Source organism: Ascidiella aspersa, chromosome 4 (genome assembly GCF_963924565.1).
Source record: "Ascidiella aspersa chromosome 4, kaAscAspe10.2, whole genome shotgun sequence".
Taxonomy (NCBI): domain Eukaryota; kingdom Metazoa; phylum Chordata; class Ascidiacea; order Phlebobranchia; family Ascidiidae; genus Ascidiella; species Ascidiella aspersa.
In genome coordinates this window covers 9,034,174-9,053,132 of record NC_139450.1, presented here as the reverse complement: position 1 = coordinate 9,053,132, position 18,959 = coordinate 9,034,174, and the positions used below count along the sequence as shown (strand labels likewise).

The 18,959-nt window shown below is 37.1% G+C and overlaps 1 protein-coding gene across 1 annotated transcript; it reads right to left on the bottom strand.

The window, feature by feature from the left end:
* Positions 1-4,992: 4,992 nt before the first annotated feature.
* Positions 4,993-18,420, bottom strand: LOC146147035 (protein bicaudal D homolog 1-like). Its single transcript, XM_083386441.1, has 17 exons — positions 18,349-18,420; positions 18,134-18,268; positions 17,426-17,638; positions 16,989-17,117; positions 16,717-16,805; positions 16,465-16,591; positions 16,166-16,260; positions 13,491-13,629; positions 12,985-13,110; positions 11,523-11,708; positions 10,500-10,658; positions 9,108-9,138; positions 8,283-8,491; positions 7,578-7,688; positions 7,221-7,316; positions 5,943-6,113; positions 4,993-5,379 (listed from the first exon to the last, which is right to left on the bottom strand). The coding sequence occupies exons 1-17, from the start codon at positions 18,418-18,420 to the stop codon at positions 5,251-5,253; spliced, it is 2,217 nt and encodes a 738-aa protein (XP_083242567.1). The 3' UTR covers positions 4,993-5,250.
* Positions 18,421-18,959: the final 539 nt, after the last annotated feature.

Genomic DNA, 18,959 nt, shown 5'->3' with positions numbered 1-18,959 from the left:
GTGAATTTAGATGCCGCTTAACGGCGTGCCTGTTGGCAAACCATGAAAAGGGTCGCTAATATTCTTCTTGTGGCGAAAAAATATTTACAACTTTAAGTTCGCACGTGAATTTAGATGCCTCCTTACATTGTGCCTGTTGCCAAACCATGAAAAGAGACGCTAATAGTCTTGTTGTGCCTAAAAAATATTTCTGTTCTGATTTCGTATAGTGTTTCAATCATTGAAAAAATTCATTCCATTTTTGCAACCCAGGCCTGTAAATCGATTGTCATGGAACGCTGGTTCTTGTCAGATTACAGAATCGTGCTGCTGAAAAGCCACTGCCTTTTTTTCTACACGCCCGCTGCTATTTTTTGTTGGTTTTGTATATAACGTTGTTTAATAAATAGTTAAAAATCCTCCGTGTGTGTTTTTTGGCTATAGATGGTTAAACAATTTTACTGGTATTTGTCATGTTATTTTAACCCGCTTCGTTTAAAAAGTTACCGAGATAGGTGCAGATGTGCAAAATGGCAGATGAAGATGGGACCTATTTTTGGTAAACCTATAATGATTACAACCTAATACGTTTTGTTCGTTTCAACAGCAAAAGCTTGAATAAAACTGTACAATCGCTGTGCTTTTATTCAAGTCTAATATAGTTTTAGTTCGACAAAACAGCCATCATTAGCGCAAACATAATGTTCAGCAAAACTGTTTTATTACCACTTTAGTAGTCATTAAAAAGAGCGTTTGCAAACATGGTGATCGGACGAGTTGGCACCGCTATCGATTCGGGGACCAGTTATTATGTCACCAAACATCTCCGATTGTACGCCGCCTAATCGTTTCTAACCAGTAAACATTGCCCAAAGTTTTTGGTTTATTACCTAGCCTAGGCTATAGGCAAAATTGCGGATGACCGTTCGACCAACCAACGTATGTTGATAAGTCCCCAAGGCAACACTTCTCTTTTTTAGGATAAGGTGGTAGTCATTAAAAGATTCTTGCGATGTACATAAAAAACATATATCACGTTAACTTTTAATGTAGGTAAAACTATTTAGAATTACGATCTCATGCCCATGTGTGAAGACTGAAAACATGTCAGGCAAGTCATTTGGGTCACTTGACTTAATTAGTTTGGAAAAATGAGCTATTTATACAATTTTATGTACATCAAACAAATTGCTTGCTGTTGCGTTTTTCTTAATGTTCGGTTAAGTTATTTTTCATAATCGTAGGCAACGAGTTTAAAATGTATAATACTTTAACAGTTTATTTTTATGACAAGAACATGACTTGACTTGCGCAACTGATGACTTTTTTTAAATGTATTTTTGCGTTTATTTTTGTGGGTGGTCTTTTCAATTATGGCCTTCTTTGAGTATTTATTTCCAGTAGTTGTCCCAAGGGAACGTTAAAATGAAGTTACCTTTTGGCAAAACATGGATTTAGAAAGTGGCAAAAGTAGTTTAATTTCGGTTATTCAAGGGACGTATGTTTAAATAAGACTTTGCAATCAAGAAATGCACAGTCGACATCAGTTCGTCGAGCATTTGGATAAATGACCCTAGTCATCGACATATTGAGTATCGAAATAAAAAATCTAGTATCGGACAATTGTATTACGAACGTAGGCCTAGTTCTTTGGCTGGGAGTTAACTGTGCGATGTTATATTTTTAGGCTAATATTATTAAAATTGAAAGCATGTAAACAAATCGTTACATAATTTTGCATAAAAAAATGCTAAAAAACATTGAAAGAGTATGTTAATATCCGGGTGTAGTTTTAAATTACTTATGAAAACCCCTCGTACGGTACCTAAACAGCTTGCTTTTACGTGGAGAGGTAAATTGCAGGGACCCATCAGACGAACGTATCCAGGTTAGTTTCCCAACAGCAAGAACTGTGACAAGGATAAACTCATGGAAGGCATGTATCCAAACAAGGGTCAGTAGCTACAAGATTTCGATCAGCCAAAATGGTACAAGCCGGAGCTATACACTTGACGCAAACGGCGAGCAGAGGGTAATTGGAAGTGTTGTAATGACGTCAGTTAATGGTTTAACTTAAATGCTCCCATATATGTCATTGGTTTCAAATGATTTGACTTTACCTAACATAGGACTTATGCCATTGAGTCAAATGACTCGGAGTAAAATTAAGTATTTTTGTTCAACAAATTTTTTTTATAAAAATGTGTCATTTATCTCAATTTTTTACGTTAAACTATTCGTTTGCTATATATGTTGATTATTTGCTTTTTTGTTTCGTTATTTTTTTTTTAAGTTATTGCTCAAAATTGGTATGATTTTATCCATAATAATACGTTTTATTTATATGTTAGTAACTTGACTTGAAATTAGCGTGCTGTATTTTATAAGGACTTGGCTTGGACTAAAAGGTATTTTAAAAATGACTTGACTTTCTATCATTTCTAAATATATTATTTACAACACTGGTAACTGACACTGTCATAGAGATCAATGAACTGTTATAAGTTCGGAGGAACTATTGTGACAAAAATGTAAGACACCTATAAATTGGTCTGGATAATAAAGTGCGGGTTAGCCGAATAAGTGCAAGGTATATATATCTGCAAGGTTAAACGTAAACAAAAAATAATTTTGTTTCTAAAGTTTTGTATAACATGCTACACCAAAATACACAAATCCTGCAATAAACTAAAAGGAAAAACAGATTTTGAACAGCCAAGTACGGCAAACAGCATCTTCAACATTATTGAAGTCCAGAGGTTTCCAAACTGTGTGTTGTAACACCCTGGAACTTGCTTTAATTTTTCAAACGCGTTGTAAGACAAAAAGAGAACTACTATAGCGACACACTGATAAGCTTCGATAATTGGCAGCTACATCCGACTTTAATCGGTTAGTGTCCGCAGAAAACGCTCAGACACGAATACATAACTTGCTAAAATAAAATCCTTTCCTACCTAATATCCCGACAACGATTGGTGTGTATAAGTGTAAATGTATTTTGGGGGTGCTTGAGTTTTGTGATCACAAGTCGATAACGAACAAAGATGGAAACTTGGCATGCACGAATATATATATAGACATATAAACGCTATGTGATACTCGATTACACGCACACCACTTATGGTCAGCAAAGGCAAGAAATAGCCGGGACAGCGTATTGTAAAGGTAGACCATCAGGTGCCAAACTAAGTAAGGCAGCATTGCGTTTACAATGTAATAAGACGAGCAGCATTTCGCGTGCAATATTGCTTGTCGGTTATTATCGGCTGCTACCTGAAGCACGGGGAAAGTAAAGGGGAATGTCAAGCCTGCCGACAAATATCAACGGAAACCTATTACTATTTTTTGTTGCTAAAATTTAAAACGCACAAAAGAGAAGTTCGTAAAACAAGAACAAATGCAATGTGTCTGATATGCTGAGCGCATTTTAAAACTGGCAAAGTCAGTGACATCAGGAGAAAGTATGTTCAAACTACATACAAGTAGTACCGCCAATAATTCTCGACCAGAAAAAGTGCCACACATAATTGTAGCATCTAATGCGAAATACTTTTGTATAGAATGAATGGTAACTTCTTTGGAAAAAAGGTCAGTGAATGTACATTTTTACAAATCTACTAGGTGATATTTTTGGAGGGCTGCAGACAAAAGAAATGCATGGCGAAACTAGGGAACAAGTACTAGGGTATTTTTACAGTGATGTGGAACTAATATAAGGAAGGACTATAATGGTGGTCCCGTGATATAGCACGTGTGGTGATTTAAATCCATGGAAAATCTAAAGGGCCGTTTGGCGCAGTTTTAAGTTTATGTATTGTAATATGCCTTGTAGCTGGAATAAGTCCTTGCAGTCCAGCTGCAAAAACCTCTACCAGACGTCGCGGTACCTAATAAATATTTTTAAATAGGTCTGTGTTCGCCAGAAGCATAACGCAATTAATACGGTTCGGAATTATTTGGCTTATAAAAAACGCAACAGTTCTTTAGTCTGAAGAACAAAATCTTTCCTGATAACACGCAAATTGGGGGAATAAAAAAGGAATAACGATCGTAGAAGAATATACAGCAATTGCGATTTCGTAGAGCGACGTAAGTCGCACAGCTATCGAAGCGCAATACTGCGAAACTGACAAAAAGGGTAGGAAGTAGGAATAAATCTTTTTTCTACAAAAGTAAAGCAAGAAGGCATGTAGGCAGTCGCTGCCTATACAAGGACAAAAACAAAGACGGTCAAAAGTGATTTAAAAAGAAAATAATATTACTAAAACGTCAGGGTGCGTAAAAACTCTATGCGAACGACTGACAAGGAGACATGATTAGTACTGCATTCCTAATTGCACCCAACACGTTTAAGTGCAGACATCATATAGGCAAGTGTAAGATGGGATGACGAAACGTTTAGCATCTCAGTCGTGTGGTGTATGTTACATGACGGTATAAAAAGTAAGAAAAAATAAATGCCCCTCGCCAAAATCCAGTTTCCGTAAGCAAGGCTCGAACTGTCAAGGTAAAGAAGTGGCGTGTAAAAGGCGGAAAACGTTGTTTTTTTTTGCTAGAACGCCTTGTTTAATGGCATTACTATTCTTCAACACCATTCGTTTGCTATGTCTGTAAATCTATTTTTACAAAATTGTAAACGTTATTATTGCCGAAAGCACGCTTTTAGCGTCGTTTTAATAATCTTTTTAATGCTGCCTACAGGTTAACACCGAATCATCTCGAGCCTTGTGTTTTCAAGGCATGGTCCCAGAAAAACAATAGAAAACTCGGAAATTCTTAAAAATCCATAGCCTCTTTACTGAGACATACTTACAATATACCCCAGAGGTTCTCTAGAAAATCCCACCAAAAAGATAAAAATAAATTTAAATTAGCAGCACCTAACCAAACTATGCAGGACATACGAACTAGATTGGAAGTTTCCGGGCACGTCGCGTTGCTACCGATCGATACGGTTATTATTTCCAACAAACAACTTTGGTCTAGGCCCACAAATAACGTGCTGTTGGGTTTTCTACTTTCGCTTGTGTTTATCGAGTTAGCTATCCGATGTCGACAACAGATACCTAAACATCTCACTTGGATGCAACCGAGTGTGTAAGAGCAGCAAATCGTGAAAGGGTTGAGGTCGTTGAACGATACACGTCGTTCACATGACCGCTTTGCTTATAAAGGGAGTGCGCCGCGATCCCTGTACACAAGCAGCAAAGCGGACGAAGAATTGGAGGGGTATGACGTTGCGCTGACGCAAGAATAAAGCACATGACGTCATCGGAAGATCCTGCCCGGCGACACGGAGCTCTTCTTCTTCGACCCGCCTCCCTGCGTCACGGCGGCCGCGTACGAGTTGCGCGTTCTGCTCTGCTGCTCTTGGACGAACTGAAGGTCTTCCAATCTCTAAAATGTTGGCATTGGGCGTTGACTAAGGTTTAAGGGCGATCGTGTAAGTAAGGGTTTTCAGAAGGCCTTGATTTTAAGAGTGATTTTATGGCTGATATAAACGTTTTTCAACCGATAAAATCGCCACGTCATAGCATACTCGTCCTATTGTGGTTATATTGCCAGTTCTGATACTATTGTGGTTATATTGCCAGCTCTGATACTATTGTGGTTATATTGCCAGTTCTCTACTTAATTTAATAAAGCTATTAAACAAAAAAACACCAATGTACACTATGATAAATGCATAATATATGATTTCTATATGAAATCAGTTTGTAAAAACGGGTAATTATAATGTAACAAAAATCACGTTAAGATTTTGCTACATCGCCTGCATCAAAGACTTAGTTTGTTAGAGATAACAAACGCTGCAAAACAAGTGTTCTGGTCCTGCCAAGTATTTTTAACTTTAAGGGTGTTTTGAGGTCAGAATGTCACACGTATTGAACTGAATTAACTAAGTGACGGACACGTTCGACATATCGTACGCAAACTGTGACTATATCAGTAAATACAACCTGTGTAATGGCGAGCTTCTGCGTGATGGTCTTGCGCAACAGCGTGTTCAGTGTTCGCTTCTCGTCCTCAGCGCTTGCCAAGTGCCGCTGCATGGCGTCCAGCTGCGCAACGTACTCGTCGCACCGCGCCGCGAACATCATGCGAAGTTGCGCGAACGTGACCGCGTCCTCCTGTGAAGTTTCGCGAAGTTACGCCAGGTTTTTAGCCATATTGACGGGGTGCAGATCTGGTGTTCGTACGAGGTGGTGTACACATTGTTTGGGGTGCTTTATTTCAACCGCACAGTAACAAAACTACTAACCTTATGTGTCAGAAGGGAAAATTCATAAGTTAATATGAAACTCATTTCGTTTACAAATGTATTGTTTACCATTACAATAAACTTATCTCGTACACAAATCTATGTGGTTTACACTCGCGCGTGATAAATTATTCCGGTTGAATAGGTATATTAATCAAGTTGATTTATCTGATTGCCTTTTTCAAAGCATACAGGTAAACAAAAAATCAAACACTTATATAGCTATAAGAGAAAAATTGGTTATTTGTCACGTTTGGAAGGGCTTCGTAGCTAAGTGGAATAAATGTAAAGTAAAGATTACCACAGGAAATATATACGGACATTTGTATCACGAGGTATAACTTTTGATATATTTGCGATATTTTTACCACAATTTACTTTCTCGGACAACATTTCTTTTCAAACAGACTAATATGGCTACACGAGAAAAAATTGGTTATTGTCACTGGCTTTGCTTTTGTTGGTAGTAAAGCAAGGTAAATTTAACATGTCGGAATAGACAGGGTTGCAACTTTAGGGCATAACTTTTTTAATGCTTAGATACACTTTGCGCGGAAGCTAAATAGGTCGAGCACATTGACAATATCTTAAAAAGATGTTGCGATACACTTGTATCATCATCAGTTAATGTCCCTGAAATCCAAATAAAGTATAAACATCACTTATAAAAGATGGAACGCAATTCTTATTATTCGAAGTTTCTGATCTTTCGGCTCAAAAAATACCATCAATTTTTTGTTATCTTCTTTCACCGACTTGCCCCCTAGCGACTATATTAATTTCCCTGCATACATTCGTGACACGAGCATCGGTGATGGTTCATTCACATTTCGAGAATTACCAAAACGGTCAGGTCCATAATTGGTTGTTGCCATGAACCACTGGCTGACCCTGATGACGCAAACGACTTGTCATCGATTTTAGATTAACATTGCGGTCAGCCTGACTCGACAAGTTGGCCCAAAGCGCGTCATACCTTTAACGCCTTCAGCTCCCCGCGCAGTTTTAGCATCGTGTCGGAGACGAACATCTTCTCGTGTTGATATTTGCTCTTCAGGTTTTGAATGGCCACCTGAAATACAACACAATGGTTTTAATAACGACAGACCGACCGCGAAATATAGTAAAAAAAATTTGGCTTTTTAATGTAAGATTTATTGTAGTTCAACGGGTCGAACTACGCTACAAGTTTGGAATACAGAAATATATATCAAGAGGAAAGAAGTAAAAAAACACGCCAAGCAAGTGCTACAAGTTTGGAATAAACAAACATATATCAGAATGAAAAATAATTGAAAAAACGCCAAGTGAGTATAGTAATTAGTCACTGCACCTCTGCTGTGTGTTTGTTTGCTTTCAGAACGGTTCGGAGAGTCGCGATTTGTTCCCTCTTGGAGCTCAGCAGCGACCTCAAGCGAAGAACTTCCTCTTCCAGCATGCGCACCTAGCGGAATAAAACACAATAAAAAATAGCGAATACTTTTAAGTACGTGATGGTTGTGTAATTGTTGTAGGTGTGCAAAGCATTATGAATGTCAAGCCAGCGCCTTTGAGACAATGATAAAGTTTGCTTGGAAAAACAGTTTTCATGCCACGATTACCAATTGAAGACGGCTGCTGCAGTAATGCGAGGCACATTTCGTTCCGCACATTTATTAGGTTTAAAATGCTATTGTAATGAGCCTTGTAGTAGAGTGCGGAGTGCATACACTGGGGCAGTTTCTTTTCAATGTTTAGCTGATGTTTGTGCAGGACCTAGATTTTTAACAAATAGTCCCATATTGCATGCAAGGTTTGATAAAAAAACAATATATCAGTCAATACGACATTCTGATAATCGATATAACGAGCGGCTTACTTAAGTATACCCCCCCAAAAATTAAAGCACTGAGGGCGGACAATTAAATATGACCGACTAAGCACGTATACATGCGACACTTAACATGTTAATTTTACCATGGGCAGAGTATACACGAAAGTAAATACAAAAGGAGAAACTTTTATCAGAAAAAAAACAATAACGGTCCGAGCTTGCTACCTGTTCCTGACTTTCGGCCAGGTTGGCCTGTCCGGCAACAATAGATGAAGCCTGGGTGGGCTGGTCCTTGGATGCGGCCAACTTGTCGATGGCCGTCTTCAGGTACTTGATCTGACTGCTCATCATGTCTAGCACCGCGGCTGGTAGATCGGGGTCGCTCGGCGAGAATATCTTGTCGCTTTTCGCGGGCGAAGCAGCTTCGGCGTTTTCTGGTAAAGGCACTGCGCTGTTATGATGGGGTTCTTAGCGTTTCGCGAGAACGGCAATCCTATTACAGGATTAGATGGAAAAAAAAAACACACGCTTTGGTATCGATTGAACGGCTTTAGAAAGAAACAAAATAATTTTCGAGTTTGTCGTTGTTTTTTAAAAAAATTGCGCTTAAGTTTGAGAACTTCACTGAAAAAGGGGCTGTGAAACTATGAACAAGGCTGTGAAACTATGAACAACCTTATACAAAAAAAACGTTAATTTAATTTAAATGCATATTTACTTTCGACAAATAATCAGTGGTATTCTATTCAGTGCCAACTTTTAATAATAATCAGTGGTATTAATCGGCATTTAACAAGAAAAGCATTGCTAGTGGCGTTTGCAAAGGTATGAAAAAATACACCCCATTTTATGAAAAAAACGCAAGAAAATCAAGTGCAGCAAAGGACATTTATTTGCGATAACAGGAAATTAGGCGGCCAGTTTAACTTTTTGAAACGATCTGTTCATTGCATAAGTATTATACAGCTTTTCACAAGTGCAAATTTTACGAACATTGAACAAATCACGGGGGTGTAAAGCTCACGATAAAAATTTCCGAAGTTAACTCACCTTCAGGGACAGGACCTTCAGAATCAAGGGTCTAAAAACAAAAATAAGCTCGTTAGGTTAAGAATATAACAAAAATATCAAAAGAAACCAAAATAAATCTCTAAATGCATTGTTAGAACGAAAATAAACGTCAGGCAGGATGTTGTCATTTCACCATTGTTAAACGACGTGTCTCGGAAACGAAACTTTTTTATTGTCTTTACAATTATGTTTATGCTCGCTCACAGGATCGTAAACACGTTAGCTGACTAACCTTTTGTTGTTTATCTCTACGCTATTGACGGGATATGTTTTTAGCATTTTAGCATCGAAAAAGTTAAAAGCGTTTTTTAATTTTTTTACCTTTAAGATCGCTATCGCATTATTCTGGTGTTTGTTTCACAGTAAAATTGGTAAAAATAATGTAAGGGGGCACGATACAGGCGATTTTCTTGAAAAATTGACTTTCTGTTTGGGCGGGGATTCCCCGTGCATTAATTGTAGATTTTAGTTTTTTTTAAATTCTTTGGAAGTGAAATCGCCCGTTGCACATGTCTGTCAAAAGCAGACATGGAAACGACATGCATTTTGACAGGCGACAAGTTACATTATTCCCAAGAGTAGCACCGAAAATCAGCGTTTTTGTGACGCGCTACCAGCCTAACATGCCGGGATCGAGATGTCCGCCACCCCCCGACAGAAAATATTGTCTTTGCAGACCGGACTTTATTATTCATGAGCACTCCAGAACGCAGGGATAGAAATACTAGGGTGTCTTTGTGTCGCTGGTAAGAAGCGGCTATAAACACTTAAGGGTGTCTGGCGGCACACGTACAATTTTGTATAGATAAAAAATTACCAAAAGATTCATAGTTCGTGACATTTTGGGTTGTGGGTTTGTGATCGTTTTAAAATCGAATCCTAAATCTCTAAACGTAATAAAATTAAAAAAAATATATCAAATAATGAAAATCCGCACCGTTAATGGGTTTTGTGGAGAGATTTAAGGCGCCAATAAAATGTGCCCTACTAAGGGTTAGTGTGCGAGTTAGTGTTTGGGTATGGGTGGGCCAAGTATTATTATATTTATTATTTAATAATAATATATTTATTTATTTAATAATAATTATTATTCAATAATAATTATTATTTAATAATAATTATTATTTAATAATAATACTTGGCCCAACTTAACCCAAACGCTAACTCGCACCCTAACCCAAATATTGTGCGTTGTGGTAGAGGTCTAGACGTCGTCTCTTTTTTTAGAAATGCTCGACTTTACCTAAAACAGTGCCTGAACCCACGCAACCCAATGAGGGACAATTCGACCCTTTCAGCGGGCAAGATAAAATGGGGGTCCAAGAAATTCACTGAACGTAAGCCAACCGACGTGTACTTGCGGGTGCGCACCTTGTTCTTGATGCTGTCGAGGACAATACACTGGGGCGTGTCGCCAGCGGCTAGACACACGTGGTGGTAGAGTTGCGACAGATGCTCGCTGATCTGCGACAGCTGGTCGGCCGACTGGCGCGCCTCCTTGCCTCGGCTTCCCATCTCCTTTTGCAGGTTCTGGCCAAGTGCGAGAAAGGTTAGTTTTAAGTGATCGGTTTATAAGTGCCACAAAAAGTTACTGAAACCAGACGTTGGACAGTCTAGGCCAGGGGTTCTTAAACTTGTTTTTACCGCGAACCCCTAATATTTTTTTTTGCTTCGCGCGGAACAAGGAAGGCAAGAACTTTTTCATAAATTGACGTCACAATCAAAAAGACTTAAGAAATATGTTGATTTTGGTCCACAAAGTGTCAAAGTGTAATGGAGTCTAAATACATTCAGTGCTAAAAGTTTTGAACTATTTTCGTTGGAAAATTGATGACTTCTTCAGTATTCAATTTGGCCTTCACGGACCCCCAAGGGTTTCATTGACCCCAGTTTAAGAGCCCCTGGTCTGGACGCTGTTTTGGCAAATTGTGGCGTTTTCTCGCTTAGGACTTTTTGTAAAATTTAAAGGTACCTTAGATTTGCATTTCTCAAAACATGACATTGGCTTGTCGATAAGTGATTAAAAAAATATGTGAAAGTTACAACTGTGTGGCGGTGGTAACCTCTAAAATACAAATGGCATATTTAAATAAACTGTGCATTCCTGTAGGAAATTTTGTCTCTTTATTCGTTTAAAATAACATCTTCGCGAGAAAATCCATGGTTGTAAAACCAATTTGATAAAAGGTGCTCATGTTCTTCATTGCACCAACCAATGTATCGAATAATAAAGGGGTCTTAAAATTAAAACAAATCACCTCACAAAATTTATCCAATACATGTTGTGAAAAAAATGAATTGCGCCGTAAATAATATGTATAAATTTTACACAGTTGCAAGCAATTTTTTTCTCAACGTGCATTTGACAAAACATTTCTGCGATCGACCACATACCTGGACATCCATCTCTAAGGTCTGATTCTTCTGCACTTCGGTGTGATGCCTCGCCTTGGTCTCCTTCAGAATCTGGTCGAGTTTTTTATTCGCCTCCTTTCTTTCGACGTTCTCCTGTTGATTCTTCTTCAGTTCTTCGCGAAGGTTCGTCAGCTCTGCGAGCACACTGCCCAGCTGGGTCTCGTCCTGAAAAAAAAAAAGTTTTACTCGCATGTTGCTTTGTTAGTATACCGAAAGCCATTGCAGACTCTTCACCGAATCTGTCGATCAATGATGCAAGCAGAGCAGACTAGAAAAACTAGCCTGCAGTGAGGTTCGAACTCATGACCTCCGGTCAAGCCGGGACCGTCGCTCTACCAACTGAGCTATGCAGGCTCAGAAGGACGAGTCGAGAAACAACCATGCGCCAATGCTTGCTCAATCTGTTAGTACAAGCAACTTCAATTGAAGGGGATTCACAGTACCATATTATTATCCGATGAAACATGAACACACATATGTGTGTTTATAACTGAAATCAACAGATTCGGTGAAGAGTCTGCAATGCCTTTTGGTATACCAATGATATGTAAGCCGTAATCGTTGGTCAAAAAGCAGCTTCAGAAGCGCTAGATTTCAGTTGTAAACACTCATATGTGTATTGCCATGATTTTTAGAGATTTGCCATGATTTTTAGAGACCTGGGCCGCAAAGTACGACCTGCCGAAAATCTGACCCGCGGTTCTTTTTTCGTAAAACTTCTTATGCAAAAAAGGTATTTTACGTTTTTTAACCTTAATTTTAGTTTAGATTAAGTTATTCTTGTAAGGCAGCCTTATTTTCCCCTCCTCTTCAAGTTTAAAAAAGGACTGTTTATAAATTTCTTTCAAAAGGAATCAAACTTTATAAAATGTATATTTTAGATTGGTTTTCGACCAAGCCCTTTAAGACACTTCTTCTTCTTGTGTGGTTAAAATAATTGCCGACCCTTGATCTTGCAAGTAACTAAAAACATTTAAAATCGGATTCTACCAATATTTTATATTAGCCTGTTGAACAGATTATGTCGCACTATTCTTAAAAGTCAACCGACAATTTTATGACTAGTTCTCTCTAAGGTTGATTATATTTCGTCTTTTCAACCAAAAAGTCCTTAAAGGCAAGAACAAACAAAAAAATTACACAGAATGATTTAACACGGCGTGGAAATCGACTTTGTGGGTGGCCCGATCAATCACGTTGCTGTGACTCGGTTATTAGAAAGGAGCGTCCATTACTCCTTATTTAGGTTAATTGCAGAAAAACCATAAATAATTAAGGGCAGTAGGGGAGTCCGGCAAGTCAATTCAGTCCCTTGAGAAAACACGGGCATTGTCCAGCCTTAAGAACAAATCCTTCTTGACGGTGTGAAATCAATACAAACGATTACAAATTGAAACGATTTTCCTTGGCCACCGGAATTTTTCGATAAAATGAAACCAACCTTTTCATTTTGCTGATTTAGCTCGCCCTTTGCGTTTTCCAGAAGGCGCTGTTGCTCCCGCAGGCTGTTCAGCAACACCATCTTTTCCTTCTCGACTAACGTAAGCTGTTGCTTAAGCTTGTTGACCTGAAAAAGGTTTTATTGCAACTGCTAAGCAAATATCACCATTCAGAAATTTGGCTTCCTTTTGAAAAATGGTTTACTACCATTGCTAACCAAACATAAAGTTTTCTTTAACAACGGTCAGGTATCCAACATATACAGAGTGGGCAAAAAGTAGGCTTACAGTTATAAAAAGTAGGGTTTGCGTCTAAAAGTAGATTTATTGTTTTGGGGTTCTTCTCATACGCCTTGTTTTTTACAACACCCCCCAAAAAGAAATCCATCCAACGCTGTGGAATAACTGTAAGCCTACTTTTGGCCCACCGAGCACAAGTTAGACAAATATGGCGATTTACAAAGATTGACAATTTATACAAACTGCACAGTTTATTGTGATCAAATACCTCAGTTAGATTTAGTTCGCTGAGCAGATCTTCACCATTGCTGGCACTTGATGACTTTTTCGAAGGAGTCGAGTGCAAAAGGTCAGAGGTTATATGTCGGATCAGGGGATGGTCAAGGGGGTCAATGTCATCTTCATTTCTATATTGACACAGAACATTAGCAATTAGGAAAAAGGTACAAAATAGTTGCTTTGTGAAACTACTTGAGTTTTAGGATGCTTAATTTTGAAACCTTGACCCGACAAGATTACAATTTATTAGGGTTGGGCATTTGACCAGTCAAATAAAATCCGGTCAATTGTCCCATCAAATACTCGTCAAATAGGTCAAATATTGGTCAAATACTATACACACTTTCATAATGCAATTGAAGTTAAAAATAAACCTTGATTTTAACTTTAAATAAATATATGAACATTGTGGTTCAAGTACAATGGTTTGTAAAACAAAAACAATTATTTTTTGACTATCAATAAAATTTTAAACCATGCCATCTTGCAAGCAATACTATAGCAGTATTGCAGTAATTTTTACCATTACTACAACCACCAAGTTGAGCCAACAAGTTTATTTCCGAAATTTAACAACAAGTAAATGCATCAGTAAAAATTATTTTTACTCCTCGTCACAACTTTTGTCACTCTGAAATTTCTAAATCAGGGTGGTCCAACATCTTTTCATCGCGGGCCATAAACTATTTTTTATCTTGCGGGCCAATGTTTTTAAATAGCGATTCTTAGGCTTATTGCTTTATACATAGCCTATTCTAATGGCATATATACTAACTTTATGAAATGTACACCATTGTTGAGCTACGGTCAGCAACACATTTGAAGTTAACGCAATACAATAAATGCTCTATTACATGTGATATTATACACTTTGGCTTAGTGGTGCTACAAATCACAAAGGATCATTCACGTTTTTTTTGTCAATTACAATGATATTGCTAGATGGAAGCAAAGCTGACTATTAGTTCGCAGGCCAAAAAAGCGTAACTCCACACTGTTCTAAATCATCACAAGGGGGAGATAAGGCATTTGGTTCTTCTAAATTTCTAAGTAGCTTCAAATTGTGGTATACCACAACTAGTGTTACCTTTTATGACAGACGCGATTCATCATATACGTGCATTTATTCTAAACAAAATAAATCTACTTTGCTATTACAAACACTTTGTTATGTGATTGCATCAGGTAAACCCTACCATTTCATATATTAGAATTCTTTAAAAAAAAGTTACAATCAAAATTATTAAAAACTCATATTTACAATATTTGAATCCAATATGAGTATTTGACCGGTTAAATAAAGTGCGGTCAATTGACAGACCTTCCAACCCAAGTTATTACCACAGAACATGTGTTTGCATCAGGTAAACCCTACCATTTTGTATTTGAATTCTTTAAAAGGGATACAATAAAGAATGTAAAAACTCAAATCACAAAACAAGCCAGATAAAATTTATAAAATTTGCTTCCAATATGAGTATTTGACTGGTTAAATAAAGTGCTGTCAATTGACCAGTCAATTGACGGGCTTGCCAACCCTACAAATTATTACAATAAAAATATGTAATGACATACAAAAGCATGATTCATCATATGATTGACTACTATATATTGCATTATTAGGTTTAATTTCTCAAGTCATTGTTATCAAATGACTTGAATATTGTGTGAAGAGAATGGTTTTAATTGACTTGTAATTTTCTTAAATCACCAGACTTGAATGAAATGATTTGACAATTTTTTTACTAATCAGTTTTTGTTGTGTTGTAAAATGTATTACATTTCACGCAAAGAAAAATAACGTTTAGTCATATTTGGTTAAGTGTATCACTCAAAATTCTACTGAGCTATATAGCTCACAGTATATCACTTTGTCAGCATATCAATTATTAAAAAATAGGAGTGTAAGTCCCTTGATGTGACAACTATAGACCCTTGGGAACAGAAATTGCTTGTGTTAGAATAAACAGAAAGGGAAGTTTTGTCACCTCGGATTGACAGACAGTTGTTGGGGATTAACACCACTTTGGGGACACAAATAAATTGCCCTTTAACAGCATTTTAAAATAAACTAAGGGTAAACATTAACAGCCCTTGTGGTAAGGGTAATAACAAACATTTACTAATCCATTTAGTACATTATTATTTCTTCCATCAAGGATATGTATATTGTTAACACCAACAAAGGGTGGTTATGTTATAAGAAACAAACCCGATGTACATGATGAGTTTCTGGCAATCATAGTGTCAAATTTACCAGAGAAGAACTTGGCGTTTAATATGTGAAAGTGGTAATTTTAAAAGAATATTGGACTAGTAAGCAGCAATTTTACAATCTGCTGCCATGGGGAGATATCAAGCAATTTAGGGCAGTAGCGCTTCCGCGAATCTTGGTCTTAAAACTCCACATTTTACCCAAATTATCAGATTAGATTTATTACAGCCCGCCGATACCTTTTTGAAATTGGGCCAGGCCCACATTTGCCATACTTAATATGAAATCTCAAAGGTCCATACACCCTATAACGATAATGTCACTGCTATCAGATTACTATAGCCAGCAAATCCGAAGGGATTGAAAGAATGCTGATGTTCATCGGACTAACCAAGGAAGGTTATTGAATTTTCAGTTTAAATAAGACTTTTTAGAAAAACGAATTTTACTTGGTAGTGTTGCCTTCAAGGTCTTCCAACTTAGCTGTCTGGTTGTTTATCAAAGTGCCAAGGTTTTCGTGGAATGACACACTGCTAACATCAAACTGTCAAAACAAAAATTAGGTTAATAACACAACTTATTATACAGCAGTTCTAAAGGGGTCGCCAAGAAATTAAGAGTAGAAGTAACACAAACTTTATTTGGAGGTCAACATAGCTAATGATTCATAATGGCAAACAATGATTCCAGCAGTGCTCAATGGTCTCTATTGAGGGCATAACTACAAATAACTTATAGAAAACCTTACGTTGGTATATTGGGACAATTCCCGTTTCAAGCTTAATTTAAGCTCCCTTTCTTTTGCAATTGTCTCATGTGCTTCGTCCAACTGGTGTTCAAGGATGTCTTTGAGTTTAAGGGCCTCCTCCAATTGACTGTTATAACAAGGGTAAATTATTTTACTAACAAAATGTTTGTTTATTAAATGGTAAATTTTCAGTCAAGACTACAGGGTGCTATATTAAACCTAACCCTCCCTTTGAGCAAAAAAATCAATCACCTGTTAAGAAACTCTGCTTCTTCTTCTAACCTCCTTATTTCATGTTTGAAGCCCTCATATTCTGCTTGGGAGCGTCGTAAAACTGAAACCTACAAATTACAGTAAAAACTTTACATAGCTGTTAAATATTGTAGTAATCAATTCTATAGTTTCGCATTGTTATTTGAACAGCATTTTTTCAATGTTTAACTTTTTATCAGCAGCAGATGAAAAAGCAGTCAACTTGCAGAAAGGCTACAATAAAATAAAACTAGGGTAAACAACAGTTTAACCTGCTTTTGAAGGGAACAATTTTCCTCTTCCAATTCGGAATAGTCAGACATGAGCCTGGCCTCCCTCACTTTCAACTCCTTTACTTCTTTCCTGAGGTTGACACGCTGAATCTCAAAGCTGTTTGAACTCTTAAAAAGATATGACGCAATTATGCACATTGTCACATATGGCAGACAGCCAGACAGCATATATGATGATGGAATAAAGACCTTTTTATACATGCAAATCTTCTTTCTAATGATAGTTAACTAAACAGGGTCAAGGTATCAGGTGGAAAATTATAGTACAATGTAATAAATACAATATTTTTAAAAAAATTATTCACAGGTTATTTGTATCTGTTTTATCCATATTTAGGAGGGGAGCAAAAATTCAAAAATTCTGAACATCCTAATTCTGAAATCTGGTTCCATAGATAAGCAAGTATTACACCTACCGACAACAGCTCATTGTTTAGAGCATTTAAGCGTTCCACCTCTGCAAGTGCATTGGTGACAGTGGTTCTTGATTGAGTAAGTTCGATTTCGCGTTCCAGTTCAATGGCTGCCAACCGTTCTTCAGCATCTTTTCGCTGCTTTTCTAAATCGTTTTCCCTCAGTTCACCTTCTGTAAATGCTTTCCTGGTCTTTGACTTGGTAGTGTGAAGAGCCTTAAAAAAAGTTGACTGGTTGTTAAAAATTATTTTTGTATAGCCTCTCCACAAAAAGGTGACAACTTAAATTTGGTGAAATCTCACAACAACTAAACTCAAAATATTATAAAAATATAAAATAGTAAGCATAGCATTAAAATGTGACATCGAACTTGGTGCAACAGTATATGACAAATTTATATGCCAGTTGTGTGAACTGGACAGAACCAGCTGAAAAAAATTAATGTTGTTTCCATTTGTAGATATACAAACCAAAGTAATGCTGTATAAAGCATGGCTCCAGGTAAAAACAATTACTAAATGGTAAAATAAGATGTGAAGTTTAGTCGCTTATTGAGATAAGGATTTAACAAACTAACCTAAAAATCCAAAATTTGTTTGTTTCTAAATGATAAAAACATTTTTCAGTGAATTAAAAAACTTGGGGCGCTCATGTTTCTAACTTTACACAATTTTGAGAAATTGTTTAGGTAAAAAATACATCCTAGCTACCTTTGTGCTGAGATCAAACTCGTGTCGTGCAGATTCTAGTTCTCGCTGTGTGAGTTCCAACTGCTGTTCGACCTCTTCAACTTTTTGCTGAAGCAGTCGCTTCTCTTCCAATACTTGCAAACCATACTCTGCAGCCTTGACAAGGGTTTAAAGAAGTGGTGTTCAATCAAGTTTATGTTATGTCATATTGAGGATTAACTAGTTATTGTGCAAACCTGGACTTTTTCTCTGTGGGCATCTTCAAGTTCACCAGTCAATCGAACAATGGTTTCATTGAGTGATTCCATATTTGCATAAATATTACTTATAGATGCCAAACTTTAGAACTTTTAGGTTCTCCAAGCAGTAAGTTGTTCTAAAACTAGCTATGCTATTACAACATGAGTCTTTAACCTACATTTCTAGACTAGAAAGTAAACAAACAGGATATATAATGATTTATTAAGCAATAGGTCAACATTTTAAGTAAAGTAACCAAGTAATACCAAAGTAGGTTTTATATGCTAGTTAATATATGATAATAAAGTTTTATCAACACAGTGATTTCTAAAAGAAGTCTTTGTTTACAGAAGTGGAAATTTCGAAGTACTGTGAACGGCTTTAGCAATAAATCGTATCGTAATTTTGAAGATCTGGTTACAGTAGTGCCTATTCAGAAGGTTGGTAAACGGATAGGAAATAACTTGCGCTGGTATAGAATCCTGACATACTGAACATTATTTAGTTTAGGGTGCATGTTAGCGTTTGGGGAGGTTAAGCAATTTTATTAAATAATAAATATAATAATACTTGACCCACCCTTACCCAAACACTAACCGACAACCTT

What these genes read in the sequence shown, in the direction of transcription:
- LOC146147035 (XM_083386441.1), bottom strand. Translation starts at nt 18,420, where the DNA reads ATGGAATCACTCAATGAAACCATTGTTCGATTGACTGGTGAACTTGAA. An exon ending in TCGACAGCATCAAGAACAAG is followed by an intron (nt 9,139 to 10,499) that starts GTGCGCACCCGC and finishes TTTTGTTTTTAG; the next exon opens with ACCCTTGATTCTGAAGGTCC. An exon ending in AGAAGCTCGCCATTACACAG is followed by an intron (nt 5,380 to 5,942) that starts GTTGTATTTACT and finishes CCAACATTTTAG; the next exon opens with AGATTGGAAGACCTTCAGTT.